The sequence below is a fragment of the Ananas comosus genome, linkage group 2 (genome assembly GCF_001540865.1).
Source record: "Ananas comosus cultivar F153 linkage group 2, ASM154086v1, whole genome shotgun sequence".
NCBI classification, from domain to species: Eukaryota; Viridiplantae; Streptophyta; class Magnoliopsida; order Poales; family Bromeliaceae; genus Ananas; species Ananas comosus.
The window spans coordinates 15,455,877-15,471,646 of NC_033622.1; the positions used below are offsets into that span (position 1 = coordinate 15,455,877).

General features: G+C 35.0%; 1 protein-coding gene across 1 annotated transcript; it reads right to left on the minus strand.

Annotated features, from left to right (window-relative positions):
* LOC109706473 (homeobox-leucine zipper protein HOX16-like) lies at positions 473–2,724 on the minus strand (the record flags this gene model as incomplete). The annotated part of the gene is made up of 3 exons (XM_020227301.1): positions 473–1,330; positions 1,852–2,091; positions 2,557–2,724. Coding segments are annotated over 3 exons (858 nt in total), but the record flags the coding sequence as incomplete, so codon positions are not given.

The window sequence follows — 15,770 nt, forward strand, 5'->3', positions numbered from 1 at the left end:
CATTCTCGCCCAGCATAGCCAATTCTAAGAAAAATCGGAAACCAGGCACAACCAGAAATTATTCTGTAACCAATTGGACCTCCCTTTATAATTAAGCTTAGCCAAAACCCCATAAATCCACTTTATGATCGACCTCCAAAAAATATATACGCTGAAGAATTACTCCATTAATTGATCAATTGCATGCAGAAAGAACATTTGAATTAGCAGAGATGAACGTTAATTAGTATGCCACGATTAGATTAGTGAAAGATCTAGAGAGAGCGAAAAAAAAAAAAAGAAAAAAAAAAAAAGAAAAGCGAAAAAGACCTGAAAAAAGAAATAATATGACTCAAAATAAATCTTTCAAAAGCAGAAAAGAAAAGAAGGATAGCGCACTTGCACAGCGATCTCAATCAATCAATCAATCATAAGAACTAGTGAAGTGTAATATCTCTAAACACACGCATGGGACAAAATCGTAACGCAAACAAGCAGTAAAAACACAATTCCACAAAGAGAATAACTAATCAGCAACGGAAACAAGCATTACTTCTCACAGTGCGATGACAGATAACACCAACAACACCAGACAGCATAGAGAGAGTTCCTTTACTCTAAAAACTCTTATTCCCACCATTCCTATATATATATATATATATATATTATAAATACCCAACTACATGGACAATTAAGTACACACGTAGCCATACTATTACTCATAAACACTTGGAAATTGACGAGTGACAGGTGACAGGATCAGTAGGGAAGAGGGAGAGGGAGTGGAAGAAGACGAAGAAGAAGAAGAAGAAAAGCGCAGCAAACCGAAGACGAAGAGGGGACGATTAATACGTTTAGATTTTGCATTTAGTTCCAATTTGCCTTATATAATTCGCGATTATTACCAAACCCACCAATCGAGCTGGGCCTCGTCCTCCTCCGCCGCCTGGTGGTGGTGGTTGTGGTCCTGTTGACCGTCGTGGTGGTGCTCCGCGGGGAACACGGTGTCGGCGTAGTAGCTGCAGCCCTCGTCGCTGACCCCATCGTCCTCTTCGGACTGGACCCCGCCGTCGACGGGGGCGATGCACGGGTAATCCTCTGGAAAGTAGGAATCGCCGCTGCTGTCGACGACCAGGCCGTGGTGGGCCCCCTCGCCATCCACCACCGCACTCCCACCAGTCCCAGAGCTCAGCCGGTCCTCGGCCTTGGGCGGCGCGTCCAGAGCCGCGACTGTCGCCGTGGAGGTTTGTTCAGTTAAATTCGATCCGGGCGCCTTCTCCTCCGGCTTCAGGCCCAGGGCGGCCGCCGCCTCCGCCTCCTTCGCCTGGAGCTTCTCGGTCAACGAGATCACCTGTTTGTTCTACAAGTCAATTTACTGGGCACAGTTAACTACCTATTATCTCACCGGGGAGGTGATGGGAACTAGCACCAATTTTTTTTTTGAAGGGGGGTCGCTCTCTCCTCCCAGAAAGAGGAGTGCAGTGGGAACAAATGCTAAATGTATTCTGACCTCTTCGTCCTTTTTTTTTTTATTTCTTCATTCACATAAAGAAATCAGGCCTAGTTTAGTCATTTTAAAAGGCGGCCGATGGAGACGCCAGGAGCGCCAGGAGCGGTCCCCGCAACAGAACCAATCAACTGTTGGAAAGTGGGATTTACTTTTTATGTGTTAACAGAATATTTATTTGAGATCAAGAGGAGGAATGAGTCATGGCAGCGGTGACATTAAGCAAGGTGGGTTGGTTTTTTTTTTTTTTTTTTTTTTTTTTTTTTTTTTTTTTTTTTTTTAGTTTTTTTTGTTTTGGGGAGGTTAGGTTACCGCCCAGAGAAGAGTAGCGAAAGTAAAAACAGAAGAAGCACGAGTAATAATACCTGGGCGCGGAGGTGGTGGTTGTCCTTGAGAAGGGAGTCGTGGTCAGCGAGAAGGGAGTCGTAGGAGGACTTGAGGCGGTCGAAGTCGCGCTCGAGCTGCTTCGTCTTCCAGCGGGCGCGGCGGTTCTGGAACCACACCGCAACCTGCCGCGGCTGTAGCCCCAGCTTCCGCGCCAGCTCGCTCTTCCGCTCCGGCTCCAGCTTGTTCTCCTCCTCAAAGCTCACCTCCAACAGGTGCACCTTAATTTCATTCATTCACAGCAATAACACTACCCTTTTATTGACACATTCGACAACAGTTTACTAATAATACGGCGGAACACGCGCGCGCGCGCGCGCACACACACACCCAAAAGCTGTAAACAGTGTTGAGCTTTCTCATCATCCCTATGAAAACTCGCGAAGACCTAATAGTCGATGGGTCACGAATTCCGAAGAGGATCTTATATGTTATATCTCATTAAAAAGCCCTCTCCACTTTTACTAGGACGATTATGATTCTCTCATCGATCACCTGTACCGCTCCTCTCACAGAGTCAACGCCCTTAGGTGATGATTAATTAATGACTAGTTTCGTGCTTCCGCCGCAGCCCTCAATAATATCTCTTGTACGAATTAATTAAAACTCCAATCATTACATCAAAAAGAAAAAAAGAAGAAAAATCGAAGAAAAAGGGTTTGGAGATGGGGAGGGGAGCTCTGTACCTGCTCGGGAGTGAGGCGGCGCTTCTTCTCCGGAAGCTGCTCGTCGTAGTACACTTCTTCCAGAAGGTCGTCCGGGGAGGTGAAGAAGGGCCGCTTGCTCCGCCCCCCTTCCTCTATTCCCAGCACCGATCTCGCCCCTTCATCACTCCCCCAGATAAAACACGCCCATCAATTTCATAGACATTAAAATCAAAGCCCTAGGTATGCACATGCGTGTATATATATATATATATATATATATTATATATATATACCATCCCGATGACACGATATATATATCTCATGTCGTCGAGAACACGAGGATTAAAAGATTGGTAGGTAGTTAAAACTAACCACCATATCTCAAAAGATGGCAATCTAGATAGGACACTAGTATAACGTACACAATCAAAGAGGATAAACTGGTAAATAGGTGAGTTAAAAACACCAGGTAAGAGTAGTAAAATTGGCCTGTAGTACCAAGTACGTTCCCGGTTTTTGAGTTATCATGCTTCTTGAAACACGAGAAATATCATATACACAGATTAAGAGAGAGAGAGAGAGAGAGAGAGAGAGAGAGAGAGAGANCCCTAGAGAGAGAAACCTCCCTCTCCAATCTCACCTTGTCGTACTGTAAACGTATCTATGTATATACACAACTTGCTTCGTGTGGATCGATCGAGGGTTGGGGCTTTTAGAAGAAGACGTGGACCTTGTGGCGGAAGAAGCTGGTGCTCCACAGGAGTCTCGTCGAGGTCTTCATCGGGAACAGAGAAAACCCCATCAACCCTAGCAGAACGGGGTTTGGGAAGATCTCAGCCCTCCAATCCCTCACCTCCGCCGCAGCCGAGGTGGTTTCCGGCGATCGCTCAGTCGCCGGCGCCGGAGATATTCGCCGGAGTCGGGACCTCCCGCGACCACGAGGAGGAGCTCGCTGTAAGAATCTCTCTCTCTCTCTCTCGGGGAGCGCTCTCACTTTCTCTCTCTACTTGGGTGGAGGTATTTTTATTTTTATTCTATTATTTTGATCGCGGAGGACTCTGAAGCTAAAGTTACAAGAAGCGGCGAGGATGGGCTTTTATAGGGGGGGAATGATAGGTGAAGTGACGAAATTGCCCTCTGTGTGGGCACGGGGTGGTTGGTTCTGGAACAGTGTAGGTGGGTTGCTCGTTAAAACCGGGGCCATACCGAGTTGTCTGGTAATTGCCCCGGATAGGGAATCCGGATTATCCAACGGATGGGAATCCACCCGATAAGAGAGATAGTGCTCCGTTTGCCACAAAATTACCGAGATTGCCCCTGCTTATCACTCAAATCTCACAATGCCCACGATGCCCTGCTGAGGAGATGCACTACATACAGTAAAAAAATATATTTTATTTATCTTTATATATGATAATAATATATCCTCCATTCAATTTATATATTTTTATTTTAAATATTTTTGACCTAATAACATTACGAAATCAAACAGCCGATTAACCAGGAGAACTAGATAACGAATCTAGAAAATATAATAAATTTAGTCGAATTAAATAAGAATAGAACAATCGTAGTGAAACTATATTTCAACAAACAGCAACATCTATTCGGTTAACATCGCTGCCGATCGTTCCTGACGCAAGTGATAAAAAGGTTCGTGGTTGATATTCGAGCTCCTAAATTTGAATTCTAAATTTATTGCTACAAAAGGAAAAAACTACTCGGCTATCATCAGTGTCTTTTACTGTATGCTAGCTGTCAACATTAATAGTACTGTAGCTTCACTAGTACATCTTAAAAAGATAGAAATATATACTTGTTTGTACGAAACTTTTTTTGGACAGCTTAGTGATGCAATAAAAAATAGATGATAAAAATTGGAGCTCTGTTCTAAGGGACCACACTTGTAGGTAGCAACTTTCTCCCATCTTAGCAAAGTTATCTATTTATTTGATCTTGGAGCGAAGTTATTAAGTGGTAAGATGCACAAAAAGTATTTAATTTCCAGTAATAAATAAAAGTGAAGGATATATGGGGACATGTATAGAATGTATGCGTATCAAAATTAAACCGAGTCTGGGCAATGCATTAACACGAGCATAAATATATATACCCAGCATATCTATAGCGTGGGAGAAAATGTCAAGAGCGTGCACTTCGGTAATTAATCGAAATTAATTCGTGGAACCACATATTTGCATTTCGTGTAACAGCTAATTTGGCCTATTGTCTTTTTCGCTGCAGTGATGTCACAAAAAATACCATGGGGCTGAATATTTTAGATGAAGGAGATGGATAGATGTGTTTTTATATTAGTGTTTAATCTTTGGAAGATTTATTTATATTCATAAGCTGATTTCGCAAGGATTTCTCAAAGGTCAATGCAACCATACACTGCAGAATTAAAAAGAACGTTTTTTCAGTATTTCTGAGTTTGTAAAAATAAACAGTTGTTTCACAGTGTATCAGCTTGTTTTATTTAATATTTTAGTCCTATTTAGGTCCACATCATCGATCCCTCTAATAATATTATACCGTCGAATATAAAATATCAAAATATTATTATCTAATAGCTTAATTTGTTAGAGATAGTAGTTGTTGTACAAAACATTAATTTGGCTTCAATACGAACCATACGAAATAATTATTCTTTCTTCAACAAATTTAAGTTGCCAAAGAATTATATTTTTATGCTTTTGTACTCAACAAGAGAGAGATTCGTTTCCTTTTATCGCATTTTATTCTCTTTCGCGTGTGTTCTATATATGGATCATATGGAAATGCTATAATCTCTTCTAAAGGTTGCACCGTTGACTTAATTGTTAGTTTTTGCTGCTGTTAGATTCAATGACTTGTACAGCATAAGTGCATGCATTTATTTGATTTTTTGATACTTCTCTTTCTCCCAGTGTCGTTGGGTACTTGGAAAAAAAAATGCATACATTAGTAATTAATTAGATAGCAATATTAATTAATTAAATGGGTCTTTTTGTCTTCTTTTTTTTTTTTTTCCTTTTTTCAATATCTGATATTTAGACTTTAGTTGGGTGGGTCCATTGAGCTGGTATTTATATTTGAATACATTTACAACTTCACTGTTGTGTGATTTAGGACACTATCTTTGAATATAAAATATTTGAATGTGCATAACATTAATATTAAATTATGATTAGCATGCGCGAAGTTGAGAGGATGTGCAAGGGACTAACTTCTAATTTCCAAACAAGATTTCTGAGGATCTAAAGCTGGATGCTTCTGCTTCCGCTTAACAAGATTTCTGATGATGAAAGCTTATGTTGAAATTTTGCAATTACTTCTGAGAAAGAAACACTTTCGACGTAAAAATGAAAACACATTTACTTGTAGCAAATTAAATATTGTTGAAGGGAGAGGAAAAGAAATATAAGAATAATTTTACCATTTAATCCCAATCAATCTGTCATTAATCTTTCACTGTAACTTAAGCGAGTCGGTAATACCGTAAGAAGACGCAATTAGCACGCGTGGCGACTGTTTGATTGTGACTTGACAAGTTAAAAATAAAAATACCAAATGTTTTTTATTTACTTTAAGAAGTGAAAGACATGCTGGAACACTAATAGTGGGTGGACACTAATGCTTCTACATTACATAACTTAGTTATGAGCTGATGATCATATTGGAGTGATGTAGAAAGATAAGTAAAATACTAACCATAGTTGCACGTAGATTATTATAATCAACAAGAATATTTAATATTCGTGGAATCTTTGTGATGTTATGAATGTGGACAAATATTTATGTATGTGGGGCTAATTTTTCGTAATTTTGGGATAGTTTTCAACTACCCCAAAAATATAAAACTCCTTTTCATTTGAAAAAAAAAAAGGGATGCAGGACTAAAAGATTCTTGAGGTTTCACTAATAAGCAAAATGATAGTATTTTTCTAGCTTGATATATATAAGACAAATAATCGATCATCTGTGAATTATTATTAACCCAATGTGAAGTTTAGTCGAATTGTTTAATTATCCGTTTTCTGATCTAATGCTTCTTTGGCTCTATTTCACTTCAGTTTTTGGTTACAATTGTTCTTGGTATTGCACATGTTTAATAAATGGCTTATTTTAATGCTTTTTAATTAGATAAATTATAATAAAGTGAAAAACCCTTATAGCTCAAGCAAAAAGCATTTAGAGTCATAAAATTTGGTGAAATTATAATAATTTAGCAAAATTTTTAGTTCAATTAACTAAAATAACCGTTCAAACTAAGCAGAAGAAATAAAATTTGACAAAGTAGCCAATGAAAAAGAGGGGGAAAAAAATATTAGATATCTATTTCAAAATAGTGTAGAGTTGAGGGTGTCTTCTTACATTTTACCATTTTCGTTGTGTGTATAACTCACAACTTATCTGAGTTTATGTTATCCGATCAACTTATCAGAACATGTGGATGATGTTGGGCTCAGTGTCTATGTCTAAGTAAATTTTGGTACGAAAATATCGGAAATTTTAATTTTTTTCTCTTCTGGCTAAAATGCGCCCCCTCGCTTCAGGTCAACTTAGCACATCGCTCTCTTTTATTTATACCCACGTGACGGTAATATTGGTTGAGATCTAACTTTATATATATATATATATATATATATATATNAATTCTAACGGAGCCGATCGTCGATTCGAAAGTCCGAACATCGAAAACAACTTGGAAGCACGGATGGCTCCATGCTTCCAGAAGCATACCAGCCGACTCTATATATATATATATATATATATATATATAGAGTCTGGCTACTATACTATCAATAGCATTAAGCGTTTGGCATTACCAAATTTTCTACCATTAGGCCTACCCTTTTGATTATTTCTACCCGTTAAATCATAGTATTCAACAAACCAATATATATTTAGAACTAGGCTATTATACTATTAATAACACCAAGTAATTGGTGCAATTAAGTTTTCGGCCCTTAGATGAAAAAAGGTGCGGTGAGGATGGTAGTGGTCTCATAGGGTTGAGTGGGTGGTTGGTTGAATAGTATGATTTAACGGGTGAAAATAATCAATGGAATAAATCTAAGAGCTGAAAACTTATGAGTATAAAGGAACCAATACTCATAAAAGTATAGTAGCCGGACTCATATATAGTAGGACTACTATACTCTATATATATATATATAGCAGGGCTACTGTGCTATTAGGAGCACAGCAGCCCTTGTGCTCCTAACTTTCTAACCACCCATCAAATTTGATGGGTGGTTAGAAAGTTAGGAGTACACGGGCTACTGTGCTCCTAATAGTATAGTAGCCCTACTCTCTCTCTCTCTCTCTCCTCTCTCTCTCTCTCTTTCTATATATATATATATATATAGAGTGAGGCTACTATGCTATCGGAAGCACGAAGCCTTCCGTGCTTCCAGCTCGTTTTTGATGTTGCGACTTTCGAATCATCGATCGACTCCGTTAAACTTGATCTAGAGTATTTAGAGTACCTAGAAAATAAATTTTATTATTTTTCGATATCATTTGCCTAGTGATCGAATGGGCTCAAAATCAACAAATTTCAATGGCCCTAGTGAGCCGTTTGCAAGTTTAACGGTGTAGAAATATCCAAATCACGTAAAATTTTGATAGAAAATTCTTTATACTATATAAAACAAGATCAATATCTTTGATTTAAAATTTTAATGTCATATTATTACATTTTGTAAGATTTTTATTTTCAGCCGTTGATTTTGAGCCCCTTCGTTCACTAGGCACATGATATCGTAAAATCATAAAATTTATTTTCTAAATACTTCAAATACTCTAGATCAAATTTAACGGAGCCGATCGACGATTCGAAAATCGCAACATCAAAAACGAGCTGAAAGTACGGAAGGCTCCGTGCTTTCGATAGCATAGTAGCCTCACTCTATATATATATATATATATATATATATAATTGAGCTCCTATGCTTTTAAAAGTACCAAATCATCGGTACTTGTAAATTTTCGGCCCTTGGATTAAGGGATGTGCGGTTATGATGATGTGGGTCCCCTAGGGTTGAGTGGGTAGTTGGTTGAATAGTATAATTTAACGGTTGAAAATGATCAAAGACGTAAATCTAACGATAAAAAACTTACAAGTACCAAGTGCTTGGTGCTTTTACAAGCACTCTATATATATATATATATATATATATATATATATAGAGAGAGAGAGAGAGAGAGAGAGAGAGAGAGAGAGAGAGAGAGAGAGTGTTCCGTATTTTTGAAAGTACGTAGGCCTTCATACTTGTAAGTTATTTTCGATAATAGGACATCCGATTCGACGATCGGCTCTGTTAGGCATAATCTATACTATTGGAATTATTTAGACATCAAATTTTATAATTTTTTGACATCATTTATCAAGCGATCACAGAGTCTCCAAAATGGCTATTTTAACGGCCAATGTGGCGCGTTTTTTATGTTCAACGGTGTAGAAATATCTAAATTATATAAAAATTTAATAAAAAATTTTACTTAACATTAAGAGTAAGAATAATACTTCCGATTTGAAATCTGAGTTTTTTATCACAGTTTTTTATGAGATTTTTATTTTTAGCCATTTATTTTGAGGTTATTCGTTCACTAGGTAAACGAAATCAAAAAATTATAAAATTTGGTTTATAGATAGTTCCAATAGCGTAGATCATGTCTAACGAAATCGATCGCTGAATCGGATGTCCCATCATTAAAAACAACCTACAAGCACGGAGGTCTCCGTACTTTCGAAAATATATACAGGAGTCTAGCACAATGGCTCTGCTATATATATATATAATAAGACTACTGCGCTATTAGGAGCACAACAGTCTTTGTGCTCCTAAGTNATAGAGAGAGAGAGAGAGAGAGAGAGAGAGAGAGAGAGAGAGAGAGAGAGTGTTCCGTATTTTCGAAAGTACGTATGCCTTCATACTTATAAGTTATTTTCGATAATAGGACATCCGATTCGACGATCGACTCCATTAGACATAATCTATGCTATTGAAATTATTTAGACATCAAATCTCATAATTTTTCGACATCATTTATCAAGCAATCACAGAGTCTCCAAAATGGCTATTTTAACGGCCGATGTGGCGCATTTTTTGTTCAACTGTGTAGAAATATCTAAATTATATAAAAATTTAATAAAAAATTTTACTTAACATCAAGAGTAAGAATAATACTTCCGATTTGAAATTTGAGTCCTTTATCACAGTTTTTTATGAGATTTTTATTTTTAGCCATTTATTTTGAGGTTATTCGTTCACTAGGTAAACGAAATCAAAAAATTATGAAATTTGGTTTATAGATAGTTCCAATAGCGTAATCATGTCTAACGAAATCGATCGCTGAATCGGATGTCCCATCATTAAAAACAACCTACAAGCACGGAGGTCTCCGTACTTTCGAAAATATATACAGGAGTCTAGCACAATGGCTCTGCTATATATATATATATAATAAGACTACTGTGCTATTAGGAGCACAACAGTCTTTGTGCTTCTAAGTTCATAACCATCCATCAATTTTAATGAGTAGTTGGAATTAATATCTCATTTCTCCATTTTTCTCTCAATTTCTTTTCTTTTTAAATTTCTTCTTAATTTTTCTTTTATTTCTCATCTTGACCATCCATTAAAATTGATAGATTTTTAAATCTCACGTTTTAAGGAACTATAAGATTTTACGGAAATTTTTAGTTTCTATTATGTTAAATTTTCATGATAAAATAAATTTAAGATTTTATAATTTCAACATCTCATTTTCACACATCTTAAACAAAATATTAGTAAACCATGCTGGCCTGCCACATATATAGTCCTTTCTCAAATAATAACCAAACCTTTTTTTCATTAAAATAATTAATTAATTAATTAATTAATTAATTAATTAATTATAATAATTAAGCATCACAAGTCCTAACCATCAATTGAGCGTTTGTACGCCACAATCTATGGGTCGATAAGTAATGAATAATTTCGATCTGATGAGTAGATGCTAAAAGACAAATAGAAAGATGCCTTTCATTATTATTATTATTATTATTATTATTATTATTATTTCCTTTTCTTATCTCCAATTTCACACAGTTGAAATATTTTTATTATTTTATAAAAATAGTATTCATATTTATAAGGAAGTATTTCAATGTATTTTGAAGAATATTTTAAACTAAACAAAACATTTTAAATATTATAATATTTTGTAAAATTAAAAGTAGGTTAAACTTTTGCAAGTCCATAATTCCTCATCAGAAAATAATAATAATAATAATAACAACAACAATACATGATCTCCGGTGCTACAAATTTTATATAATTTAATTCCACGCAGTAGCGACAAAAACAGAGGAAAGATGCAAATTCTACAACGATTTATCTTATTTTCTTTCAAAGAAATATATATATTGCAAGCATGAAAAGTTCGACTACGAATTGAAATTTTAGCTTATCTCTGCAACAGGTAATTTTGTTTATAACTTAAAAATTAGTATAATGGCTATATATATGTTTCTTTAACATTAACCTTATATACTGTTTTATCTCTCTCAAAAAAAAAAAAAAAACCTTATATACTGTAAATGTATTAGCATACATTATATATATAAAAGTCGTTAGTATTATTTTTTCAGTTTTTTCTATTCTTTCATATGCACGTGATATGAATCCAAAAATGACACATATATTTATCAACACATTAATAATATATAAAAATAATATTACAAAAATAATACATATATTTATCAACATATTAATAATATATGAAAATAATATTACGTGAGCACTCAAATCATTTGCTCTTGAATATTGCAATGCATTCGATGGGCCTCAATTAAATGTGATATGACTGATACTAAAAAGGGGGTCCATGTAGGAATAATTATAATTAATAAATATAATAAGAAAATTGCTATAAAATATGATATAATGCTCTATTCACATAGATGATATCACGGATTAAAAAAAAAAATCAAGGATTTTAGCACGAAAAAATTCTAACGATGGTGCCAATGTGGCAATGTTTTCAAACAATTTGGATGGGCTCAAATTACCCTGAATTTGGTAATATGTCGAGTTACATAATATGTAAAATTTCAACATGAATTCTTTTTTTTCTTTTTTAATAAAGATGGGTTCAAATTACAGTGAGCAAACTTTAATAAGGATAAAAAGTGCAACCTAGATCATGTTATCTTACCATTTTATGTGAAAAAAGGAATATAAAAAGGCAACTAGTTACGTGCATTAAACTCTAGTAAAGCTATTTATACTCCTCCTTTATCGCTAGAAATTTGCTTTAATGAAAGAGAGAGGGAAAGAGAGAATTGAAAGGGAAAAAAAGGCTTAGGAATCTCCCAACAGCGATTGTCAAAAGAAGAGTCCCTTGAATAAGAAGTAGAATGGTGTAAGCAATGTTTGTGATCATGGGATTATTCTGATCATATGTAGCCGAATAGAATCTCAAAATATAGTTACCACAGCGATTATGTCGCGTATTACGCAAAAAAGAAGATCGCATAAATGCATACTAATCTCAGCTAAGTCTTGTTAAGAATAAGTCCCCGCTACCCCGAATTTCCACGCATAAAGGAGCCCCCCGAGGTACCAAATGCCGCCTCTTCCGCGGCTTCTCCGTGTGTAGCTGTAGTTTGTGCCCTAGCACTCAATGGGTCTCGACATATAAAAGCTTATCGTCTTTTGGCTAAGATTCTAGAGCAGACCTACACGAAAAGTAAAGAACCAAATCTTTGCTATAATCAGAATCTACATGTATAGCTGAAATAAATTTGCGGAGCTAAATATCACAAGATCTGATTTGAAACTTCAGTTTTAGGTGTAAAAATAATTTTGCTTAATTTACTCGAATGGACTAATAAGTAGGTGTCGCTGTAGATTCCAACGAATTAAATTTGAATTTGAATTCGAGTACGTGCTGTTGTTAGCATATTTGATCTGTCGATATTTATTCGCACTCATTTACAATTATCCCAAAACAACGGCCAATAATATTGGTAAAGTTTCTTTTAATATTGACATAAATTCATTGTATTAAATTATTTCAGATTCAATAAATCTCATCTATTTCATATAAAAATGGCTAATACATTATCACTTTCTCAAGAGAATATGTTTCTATGACTTTTCCAAGCATAGTGCATGCACATGGTTATCTATGCCTTTGGACTTAATGGGGCCCCTCATAAAACCTATATTTTATTAGTTAAAAATTAACATTGGTAATTCCTATACAGGAGTAGGAATAGTTTGGTGATATCACATCAAATATAATTAAAAAATAGAAAGGCAAGACGGATGGTTAGCATAAGAGATTTGATAGTTGATATCAGAAGTTTCAAGGTTAAAAGTCTAACTGATTCATATTTTCAATAAAAGTTGTACCTAAAAAATAAAGTTCGATAATTTCGCATCTTCAACTAAATTTATTTTTAAGAAAATAAACGAAATAGATGATATATTATGTTTTGTTTTTAGAAAAAATAAAAAAAGAAAGCAACATAGTAAAAACTAGAAACTATTTTGCAAGCTTTTATAATTATTTCTTTGATTATTTAGACTTGGATCTAGCAACATGATTATAATAGCCCATCTCTTTTTCAGTGCTGTTTCCAGTGGTCTGACCAATATTATTGGAAAGGGGTTATTAAAATAAGAAACAAATAGATGAGAGCAATAAATTAGTGGAGTATCCCATGTTACTATATATTGGAAAAAAAGAGTTCATGGGTCTCCTCTCCCACCAACAAAGTGCAAATTAAGAGGAAAATGTTATACAAAATCTTATCCCGTAATTGTGCATCTCTCCATCTCTACACATAGAATCTAGGAAACTAAACTCTCTCTCTCTCTCTCTCTCTAAATTTGTAACTCTAATATAATATTATGTTAATTACCTTGCATTGAGGTGTGGCCCAACCACATAATTACAGGGAGAGAGAAAAGAAGAGATGTGTATATATACATATTTGACTTGCCTCTCTTCAAAAATGTCAAAAGCTTTAGCTTCTTATGCACACTTTTGTGCCATGGGGGATGATGATTATACAGTGTTTGTTATGTGTGTGTGTTGGGGTTTCATGAGAAAAAAAAAAAAAAAGAAAGAGAGAAAGAAAAGCCCACCAATGAGGAAGTGTCCAAAGTCAATTGTATTCAGTTGTTACACTATGTATATATATAAATATATATGCTCTCCCATTTCCTCATTTCCACATCCTACAGTTGCATCCACCTAAAAGATGGGGCTTTTTTTTTTTTTTAATAACTTTTATGTATGTCTGGGTTTTCTTTTTAATTAAAATACTATACTCTCACGGTTTAAATTTTTAAAAATAAACAGTTGTTTATTTACATAATATGAAAACTGAAATCATTATATTTCTTCGAGTTTACTGGCGTATGAAATAAAGAAAAGAAGTAACCTATGATTTATCAATCACCAAAAATGTACAAAGATGTGTATTATAAACTTCAAAACTAATGGCTTTTATTTGGTTCTTTTGGATACCTGCATCAGACCCTAATAAATCTATTGGCGCTAGACCAACTTAATTATTTCTCAACAAGTGGTTTTGTTTCTATGTCACTTGTGACCAACACAAATGAAATATGGTCTAATTAAAGAAAGGAAAAAGTAATTTGCCTTTAACTTTATTCTATCATCCATTTTCTCCTAGTAAAGTAAATGCGTCATCTTTACCATATTGCAAAGAAAATGTGAAAATGCTTCTTTGAGCTAAATCACCTTAATTCCCACGTATTCTAAAGGCCATAGTTATCACTTTACTATTTCCAAATGATGAAAAGTTCATTTTAAGATGGAAAATACTACGCCATACATTTTTAAGGTAATAACTCTTCAATGAATATATCAATAATGAAAATGGCAATAGAATACAAAGGCATATATATATCCTTTTCCTTGTGGTAAAAATGTACGGAGAACTCCTGAAATAATTAATAGCTAATAGCGAATATAGTCAATAAATTTCACAAAAGTTCTAATTTCACAAACTAGACTATTTTAGTTTTTTTTTTTTTTAAAAAAAAGCGCCAAATTAAAGAGTACGAATCAAAAATTAAATGATTAATTAAATTAAGGAAGCCATTCTAAAACGGCCTACAGTACAATTGGTCACCATACAATTTTACCTTTTGTTACCCCCTTCCTTTTGTTTTTTCTTCAAACTTTTTTATTTCTTAGCTACGAAGCTATAGTGGCTTCTTTTAAATGCAACAACCATTAACTGGAGCACCCTTTTTATTTCTTTTTCTCTTCTAACTTTTGAAAACAAAACAAAAGGCAGTAGTAGTGAGTGGTCGAGGGAATGGGGTTTTTAGTGAGCTTAAAAAAGCGTAGATACGGGTTATGGGAATAGGAAGAGCCAAAGTAAGCATAAGACGAGTAGGGTGCTTTTTAGATATGCAGTAGTGAGGCGATTAAAGTGACAGAGCATGAGGTAGTGCTCCTCCCTCTTTTCTTTCTTTCTTTCTTTCTTTTCTTTTTTTTTTTTTTTTTTTTCTCTCTTTTCTCCACTGCAACAGTACCTCCTCAAAGCTACTTCCATATGTTATGTTTTGCTATTTGTATATTAGAGAGATAGAAGCTTATGTTGAGGCTCTTTACACATCACCTCCATCTGAGTCGTATTGTGCTTGAACTCATCAAACTTTAGTTATTTTAATGTACTTATTTGATTTATGAATAATGCCTTTTAGTTTATCAATCAGTTATCGCATAAGCTCGCATGAGTTAAAATATGCAACATGTAAATCCAATCTTTGTCCTTTAGATACTGTAGTGACTACCGAGTTACTCTTAGTTATTTTCTTAGGACATGCCGTTTTCTTTGCTCAATCCGAACATCCTTTACCCCTGTCCATTCGGATGCTGATTGCAGGGAGAGATAAGATTTTACTCACTTAAGAATGTGACGTGTTTACTGGAGCTGATCCACTCCAGAGACTTAAGCCTACAAGTTTGGGCTCATTAGTCCATAAGTATTTGTCTACGTACCCTCAAAATTCCATGTATTTGTGGATTAACTATGAGAAACTAGGGTGCAGTCATATGATAAGAATTAAGACTAAGCAATTAAACAAATGTAGTAAGTCCGAGAGGTGCTAATCACATGATATAAAAATAGAACATTCATTAGAACAAGGCTGATGAAATTGCAACGTCCACTAACAAGAACATGGGGACGAGGAACGCGGCAGTTTTTCCCGAGCCGGTGCGCGCCA